Source organism: Pistacia vera, unplaced genomic scaffold (assembly GCF_008641045.1).
Source record: "Pistacia vera cultivar Batoury unplaced genomic scaffold, PisVer_v2 Contig478, whole genome shotgun sequence".
Taxonomy (NCBI): Eukaryota; Viridiplantae; Streptophyta; class Magnoliopsida; order Sapindales; family Anacardiaceae; genus Pistacia; species Pistacia vera.
The window spans coordinates 647,758-657,262 of record NW_022196310.1 but is presented as its reverse complement, the minus strand read 5'-3'; the positions used below and the strand labels follow the sequence as shown (position 1 = coordinate 657,262).

Genomic DNA, 9,505 nt, shown 5'->3' with positions numbered 1-9,505 from the left:
TTTGCCAGCTTGGTTTTAATTATCTGCTCTCTAGCTGGCGTATGTTTTAAATCAACCACTCTGAGAAATCAGATACGATATGAAAGATTTAATTTAGTTTGGAAAGTTGATTGTATATTTATTGTGATCATTAGTTGCCTGTCTACATCCAGGAGTAAGAAGTTGTCGAAGCAGAGAGTGAATCACTGAGGAGTAAGAAAATGTTGAATGGGTCAGGAAGTTCCTCTGAATATAAGCATCAAAAGGAAGACGAGGTAATTATTGATATCAAAGAAAATGTTGAGCGTCAATATTGTTGTGAGCGTCTATATTGTTGTATTTATAAGGTTCCTAAGAAACTTAGGAACATAAATAATGATGCATACACTCCTCACATAGTTTCAATTGGTCCATATCACCATGACGAAGAAAAATGGGATGACCTAGAAAGCAAAAAGGAATGGAAATGGGAAGACATGCAAAATCTAAAAAAGGGCTATCAGGTAAAGTTTTTTAAGAATATCAGAAAGAAAGACAAACTCGAGAACTTTGTCAAAGAAGAGGAACAACGTATCCGCGATTGTTATGAAGCAACGTTTGAGGATTTCGATTCAGATAAGTTCAAAGAGATGATCCTGGATGATGCTGTCTTCATCATTGAACTCTTCTTGAGGAATTACCATGATGATAGAGGAGATTTTTTGGTAAGTAAACCGTGGCTAACAAATGCTATAAAACTGGACTTGCAATTACTTGAAAATCAGCTTCCATACTTTGTCCTGGAGGAGATATACATGTTAGCCTATGGCTGCTCTGCTAGACCTTCCTTCCTTACTCTTTCTAGCAAGTTTTTCGGTTATAAGGAGCCAGATGGAGAGGCCATACAGGATATGGAAATTAAACATTTTGTCGACTTGAGAAGACATACTATGTTGGTCGGAGTCGAAATCGATGAAAAATTACCAAAGTCTCCGGGCGGAAAAATTGAAGATTTACCAAGTGCAGTGAAGCTGCATGAGTCCGGGGTGAAGTTTAAGTCGGTCGAAATCAAAGATGCAGTGAAGCCGGGTGAGTCGAGGAGGAAGTGTAAGCCAGAAAAAGGTTTACTTAACATAGAATTTGAAAAGAGAGCAAGAGAAGACTCGTGTATTTGGTGGCTTAGAGGACAGGTGCTAAAGATTCCACGCCTTAAAATTGAAGATGGTACGGAATGTTTGTTTCGAAACTTGATGGCCTTGGAGCAGTGCCATTATCCATTTGAAACTCATATTTGCAACTATATTGATCTAATGGATGCTCTGATCAACACGAGAAAAGATGTAGATTTGCTTGTTGACCATAGAATCATCTCCAATTGTGTGGGCGACCATGATTCAATTAAAGTGATGTTTAACAGACTCTGCCTTGAGATTACGCCAAGTACTTCCTGTTACCTAGACATTTGCAAAAGGCTGAAAAACCACCACGAGAGATGGTGGAATCGCACCAAGGCAACGTTGATAAGTGTGTATTTTGAAAATCTGTGGAGAGGGACTGGAACTATTGCTGCAACCATACTCTTACTGCTCACTCTGTTACAAACCATCAAACGATTCTATCCGGCCCTGTTTACGGATCCAAAATAATTTAAGTTTGTGTGTGTTTTTAGTACTTGAATAATTAGAACGTCTACTACTTCCTAGTTCCTACTACTACGCTGCTAATAACTTCGGATCTGTAGCTTTCATTTATAATAATGTATTCTCTCCCATGCCATATGAATTGTTCAACCATTTGCAATATCTTTAGCTTACCTAATAAATGATGCTTTAATCCAACCTATGCAACTTCGAATGAATGAAACTGCTATTAGGGTTAGGCAAAAAGAACAGAAAATGTTAACACTTTTTCACCTGTAAGTACATAAATTAAGCAAAATTTCATATATGTTTAAGAATGTGTTTTCTTAGTGACCTTAGATATCACTTACCAATAAGTTTAGTTCAATGGATTTCACTAAGTTCGATTTTGACTAGAATTATAATTGTGCGAAATTCGTGCCAATTGTTTCTTAGATCTAGATAACTCTAGATATTATTAATACTGCTTATTAGCCGCCTCGAAATGAATTTATGATCTTATAATTTTCTATCAGCGAATTGCTTGTTGGGTTATATAATAATTCTGTTGATCACCATACATCAACATACTAAAAAGAAATCGATGTTCAACAACTACATTATCAGAAAACTGAAAGTACCAACGAATGATGAGATCATAGTGCGACTACATTAATATAATACTTTGTGTACTTGTATCTTTATGTCTGTTTTGTAATACTGAAATGTTAGCAATTTTTATCATTGGAATTACTAAATTATTTTAGCCTTATGTATTCAACCATTTGAGATAGCTTTAAGTTCTCTCTAAAAACTAGAGTGGATTTCGTTTGAACAGCTGTTATAAATAACTTGGATAAAGCTAATGTTAAATTATTATTTTCTTGGTAACCAAGCAAACGTTAAGTAAATACAACAAAACAATTGAATTAACCAAATCTGGTTTAAAATCGAGGAACATATTTTTTTACTTACATGGGTTTTTCTTTACTCGGACTAAACTTAGAACAACTCATCAAAGCCCATATACTAACAGCCCAAAAACATGGAATAGAACCAGAAAATCTATAAAAATAGAAAGGGGCACATGGGCAAAATCAATTAATATATAAGTCCACTCAAATAATTGGAAAAGAAAGATGATAAACTACTCATCAAAAAATGTTTCTTTTAATTGTAGATTGTTTACATCTTCTGTCAGCTTAGGTGAATCCAGTCCATTCATTCTCAGCCTGACAGATATCTACCATTCTTATATTCTATAAATGTGGAGCTCCCTCCCCTCCCCTGTATGATAATGGCTCTGCAACAAAATCTTTTATCCGAGGAACATGCATATGTCAAGATATTTGGTGGGGTGTGTGCCGCACATTCAACTTTGGGAGGGCATCGAAAGCCGCAAAGTGACCAGATTCAGAGTTGTCGTTTTCTAACTCTTAAAAACACTCATTTTTCTTGCCGTAAATAGTTTATCGATTAGATCAAAAGTAATTTCTTCTTTTTTTTTTAGAGTAAACGACATATTGTCACCCAAGGTTTGACGAAATCTCAAGTGAGTACTACAGGTTTCATTTATTCTAGATTCTCATCCTTAAAGTGACGAAAAAATGTTTGATATAATGATAAAGTGGTAAATTAGTCATTTTACATGGGCAGCACACGTTAGCAGACCACTGCCTATAACAGTCCTCCGACGCACGTTAACAGACCACCGCCGGTAAACTTTTTCGCTCTTTTTCCGACGATTTTTTCACCCAAAATCACCCTTGTCACCACCATTTGACTCCTCCAATCCTCCCCTACAAAACCCCTAACGTTTCCAGCCACGACAGCTCACTGTTTGCCGTCCACTGCTTCATTGAAAAACGGCCGAAGAACACGAACTCTCGGCCGGCGATTAACGACGAGATGGCTGCTGGGGACATGGGGATTTTATAGATCTGGATACGGTGGTTTCATTGGTGGTGTCCAATTGGATTTTCACCGCCGGAATCAACCGAAATCCGGTGATGAACATCAAAACCCTAAGTCTAACGGTGCCAGCGATTGGAGGGGCAAATGAGTCGGGAATTAGAGGGGTTTTGGACGATGGAATGCGGGGAAGGTGATGGAGTGACCAGGACGTTCGACGTCGTCGGAAACAGCCCAGATCGAGCTGTTTCCGATGAGGGTGTGCAATGACCGGGGGTGTTTTTGATATAATTTGAAAATAAAATGGTAAGTTTTATAATTCTAATAAATTAGGGGTTAAAACATAATTTATTAATTTAGGGTTAGGGGCATTATGGTAATTGTATGTTCTAAACCCTAAAAGTTTATAATACTGTTACTTTAAGGATGGAAATCTGGAATAAATGAAACCTGTGGTACTCATCTGGGATTTTGTCAAACCTTGGGTGGGAATATGTCGTTTACTCTTTTTTTTATTTTGATTTTTGTTGCGCTCAGACAACAGTTACACCTATCTTGTTCGTTTTTTGAAATAAACATAAAATCACTATCACAAGGAGGTTTCATAAATACTAGTAGTCTGTCATTGCATGTTTTTTAATAAATTAATTTTTTAATGTAAAATTTTTTTGTCTTTGCTCCTTCCTCCGAAAGTGCGTGGATGGAAAATAAATGGCTTTTAAAGAGAAAGAGAAAGAGAAAGAGAAAGAGAGGAGATGAAGGGTGAGGGAAAGAGAGAGGGGAGAAAGGGGTATACCCACTAGTCTAGACCTGGCAAAACGGGTGGGTGGGCCGGGTACGGGCCGGGTAAAACGGGTACGGGTCTTATACAGGTGGATATATACGGGTCCAATATTTTGGACCCGTGCCCTACCCTATACGGGTACGGGTGGACCCGCGGGTGGACCGTTTTTTCTCTCTCCAACTTTCGGTTTTGACAGTTTCACCCCTAACAGTTTTCAATTGTGACAATTACACCCCCAAAATTCCTGCAGTTTTAATTTTTTACATTTACACCCCCTAAATCAACTACTCTAAATTCAATTCAATTAAGAATATAAACAAATATGAACAAAAAAAAAACAAATAACACATAAACAAACAATAACATATAATACAAAACTACAAATACCATCCAAAACAAACAAATACAAAATCACTAATACACAATTACACATAAACAAACCAAATAAGTCAATAAACTATAAATATTTGTTATATCATTTCTCATCCCAAATTGCATATAGTTTTCAACTGCATTTAATATCCATCTGATGACCCAAAAATGGTAGCTTCATGAAAAAATTACATATTAGTTATCATTTCTTTAGTACAGGTGATTTATTGGCCACACTGTCAACTTCTTTGGTGGCTCATAGCCTACTTAGATTCAAATTGTTATGAGCAGCGATCATGTCCATCAACCTTATTGATCCCTCTTAAGTTGAACAATCACTGAGAAGTAATTCTTACGAGCTATTGTTTCTGGCTTTAAGCTTCAAAATGGCTTGAATCTACATGACTTTCTGAATAAAGCAGAAGCTTTGTGTGTTCTGCTAAAGTTGGTTATCAACTTTTCCTCCTGTTCGACACTGAGATAGCAGCAGTGTGGTTTCAAGCGTTTCTTCAACATCTGCTACCAGTAATCTCCACAGGAGCAAATTCCATCTTGAAAATGATGATACCGGATAGGGTCTCTGATCACAATAGTTCGATGCTCCATCTTTGCTGTGAGTTTTGCAAAGATATGACAGTCGCCGCATATCCTGATATTTTTCCTGATCCTGATGGTCTTACCCCTTGACAAGCTCATCAAACCGAAAATAATTGCCAGTTTTTCACTGTGGTATCGAATTGAGTCTTCTTTCTGCTCTCCTTCAAGATCGTGCAAAACAAAATTTGTGTCTGGCACATAACCCACTGCTACTAATTTGTGAATTAACTGGTTGAGCTCCCTATTGATTTCATCTATCTTGGGATGTGAGCTATCTCCAAAAATGAAAGCATGAATCTGCTTATTTACTTCAATCCAGCTGCACCCTGGTTCTTTCCTCACTCCCCTGTCTCTCATGGTCTTCCTAACTTCTGCTACGTCGTCCCATCTTTGCGAATTTGCATAAATGTTAGATAACAGTATGTATGTTCCTGCATCTTGTAAAGATATTCCTAAAGTATCCTCTATGATCAGATCAAGTAAAGATATTCCTCAGTAAAGATATATATCTGACTTGTATTTATAAATAATATAGCTGAATAATATCTATTGAATTCCCTCTATCAATCATGTTCCCTGTATTCCTCTTTTAGACTACAAAATGATTAATTACATGTTTATAGTTATGTTAACTCTGTAGCTTTTCCCAACTATTAATTAACAGTAAGTTGATTGAATGATGAATTATTGTTCTGGGTTCCAACTTACCACGTTTTAAACACAGTAGAAAATGCACCTTTAAATCCTAAAGGTTTAAACCCATAAAGAGAACACATAAACAAGATCCATTGCTATTCTACTCTTTCCAATTCATTTCCATAACTTTCCTCCACTTTCTAAGTAACCAAACAACAAAATTTAAAACCAAGCACAAACTGAAACATAAAACTATACCAAACCATAAGGGTCCATCAAACTGTACCAAACCAAACATAAGCAACTATGAAAGAAACTCAAAAAATTCTTCCTAAAAACTCTTCATTCGAATAAAAATTCATTCGCTTCCCAAAAAAATTAAAAAAAAAATAATCGAAAATGATTTGTTTTTGAAGAAACCTGTTTTTGCCGAACTTCGCTTCTGATCTCTCTCTGAGCGACTGAGCCTCTATTTCGTTACCGAAGTGACGAAGTGATGAATATTAATCGAAGAAGACTGATGAGGCGATGACTGATGAGAGACTGATGAGTGATGACGAAGTGACGATGCGGCCGCGATCTGAGACTGAGAGTCGAGAGATCAGAGATGAGATGGATTCGTGATGACTGTGACTCCGTGAGAGGGAGGCGTCACCGCGTCAGGCGTGAGAGGGAGGCGTGAGAGGCAGGCGTGAGAGGGAGGCGTGAGATACTGAGATGGATTCGAATAAAGGACTTTTAGTTTTAGGGATTCTTCAAAAGAATCAAAACAGAATAGAAGGGTTATACGGGTGCCCGCGGGTTCACCCATATGACCCGTAATTTATTGGCCCGGGTACGGGTCAAATAAAAATGGGTTTAGTTTATTGAACCCATACCCTATATTTTTTACCCGGGTACGGACCGACCCGCGGGTCCATACCCGTTTTGCCAGGTCTAGGTATACTTCGAGAAAGAGAGAGGGAGGAGATGAAGGGTGAGGGAAAGAGAGAGGGGAGAAAGGGGTATACTTCGAGAAAGAGAGAGGGAGGGTTGCATTTGGCCAAACCATATTTATTTTGAAAAAAATTTATAGGCAGTAATAAATTTAAGGGAGATTGACATTTTTCACCCAGGATTTGGCAAAATGACCTTTCTCATCCTTCAAGTTTCAAAATGATATTGTCCCACCCTTTATTAGGTTATGGTATGTTTTTTATTAATATTTTATTAAAAAGATGATAAATACCCTAAAATATTTGATTTTATTATTTTTTATTAACCAAAAGTCAAATATTAAAAAAAAAAAAATAGTTAGTCCCAACTAAAAATTAATTGACCTTAATATTTATTTATTTATAATGTCATCAATATCTCATCACTATTATTTAATAAGCTACTAAATTTATAATGTTTTTCATAATATAATATTTTTTTATTTTTACTAATTAACATAGAAAATTAATATTCTTAATTAATTAAATAAATAAATAAAATTATCTTTACACTTAAACTAATAAATGATCAAGTAAAGACTTTGACTTAACTAAATTTTAATTTATAATAAACTAATTAAAAAATAAACTATTTAAAAATATTTTCATCTTTTTAATCAAATAATAACAGAAAATAGGGTGAGAAAGTGACACGGGCAAAATCAATTAATATATAAGTCCACTCAAATAATTAAAAAAGAAAGATAATAACTACTCATCGAAAAAAGTTTCTTTTAATTTGTAGATTGTTTACATACTCGTAAGAGATCAATTTTGTTTGCAAGATGATATTTACTGGATAAGCATCAGAAAGGGGCTTCTGTTGATATGATTTTTACAGACTTCTTCCATTGAAGAATGAAGATAAACATAAACTAGTTCACATCAAATTACGATTGATCTGTGTCTCTTACTGTAAGAAGCAACCAGGCTCCAGTGTAAAATTTTGAGTCATCCTTTAATTCACCCTTTTAATGCAAAGAGTTGATGAATGAATACAATTTGTTTCTAATTTAGTGGTTTGTTATATATATCAAATTTTGTTATGCCTACAAAAACTACGGCCAACATTAGCCAATGTCAGCGAATATCAATTAGAGTTTAGGAAGACTTTACGTTGCCTAGAAGCTGTTACATCGCTTCATGACAGAAAGAATATAGTTGTCATCACTTTGACAGTTTCAGGTTTTGTCTATGAGTGATTGAGGCTGCACACATGTTCAAATTCTAGGTAATTTGAGGATATTTCATAAGTTATCAGTCAATAGGAGATAAGGAAAGACTTACACAGTACAGATTTGTGATCATTACCTTTAATTCCTCTAATATAAATAAAAGACTTCTGCTCTCATTTTCGAGATTCTGATACTAAACCCGTTCTCTAATTGTAATCTTTATTTTTAAAGCAAAGATAATATATGAGAAAAAGACTGACTTAATATTCTCTTTAAATAATCAGTTATTGTACCTCTATTCATTATTAGTTATATACGAACTTTTATAATTTCTAATATATAAAAGAAATAATAAACGTAAGATTTATTTTATACATCCCAACCATTTAAAAAATAGCAACTCTCTTTTATTATTCAATATTTATATCTAATTATAATCATTCTTATATAAGAATAATTTAATATTTTACAGGTAGGAGTTGTGAGTTGTAAAATCAGACATCAACAAATTTATTTATGATGATTGTTTTTCTGGTATTTTATAATATATTATAAACTTTTAAGGACATTGGACATCTGGAAAGATAGTTTATCTATATTTATGACTGTGGGTAATGAGTAATGACTAATAACTCTTGTCAGTTTAGGTGAATCCAGTCCCTTCATTCTCAGCCTGACTTATATCTACCATTCTTATATTATATAAATGTGGAGGTCCCTCCCCTCCATAATGGCTCTGCAACAAATCTTTCATCTGGTAGAACATGCGTATGTTAATGTCAAATATATTTGATGGGTTTTGTGAACCTTACGGAGAGAACTGAGAAGACCACACATTCAACTTTGGGAGAGCATCGAAGCCACCAGACTCAGAGTTGTCGTTTTCTACTTTTTAAAACCCTCATGTTTCTTGCCATAAATAATTTATCGATTAGATCAAAAGTAATTTCTTCTGATTTTTTATTTTTTTTATTTTGATTTTTGTTGTGCTCACACAACAGTTACATTACATCTATCTTGTTTTTTTTTTTTGAAATAAACATGAAATCACTAGATTAAATTTGCTGTTTAAAGTCTTAACAATTTAGATTAAATTTACTGTTTAAATAATGAAATGGTATTTTAAAAATTGAGGGCGAAAAGTGTCTTTAACCCATTCTTGGGGCGGAAAAAAGCTGTTAAACTCATAAAACTGTAATTAGTTCGGGGGCTGCTTCTTCGAAGGTCAATTAAAATCCATGAAACGTCACCCGTCGATCGTCATGATGATCCTAGACAAGACAAAGACAAATACAGAGTTGTTTAAATCAGTATGGTGACCCACGTAATAACTATTCGTACTTGTAACGAGCTTGTTTTTTTCTCTTGGAGTAAATGTCAGTTCCTATTACACGGCGCTGATGGTCAAAACATTTGTCTATAAAGTCTACAATTATTTGAGTTGGGTGGACCGGACCGGATATAAAGTGAATTTGTGCG

The 9,505-nt window shown here is 35.0% G+C and overlaps 1 protein-coding gene across 1 annotated transcript; it reads left to right on the top strand.

Moving 5' to 3' along the window:
- The first annotated feature begins 200 nt into the window (after positions 1 to 200).
- On the top strand, positions 201 to 1,604 carry LOC116146422 (UPF0481 protein At3g47200-like). Its single transcript, XM_031431819.1, has one exon. It carries the CDS (start codon positions 201 to 203, stop codon positions 1,602 to 1,604), a length of 1,404 nt encoding a protein of 467 aa, XP_031287679.1.
- Positions 1,605 to 9,505: the final 7,901 nt, after the last annotated feature.

Bases quoted from the DNA above. Each gene is read 5' to 3' on its own strand.
- LOC116146422 (XM_031431819.1), top strand. From the start codon at position 201: ATGTTGAATGGGTCAGGAAGTTCCTCTGAATATAAGCATCAAAAGGAA.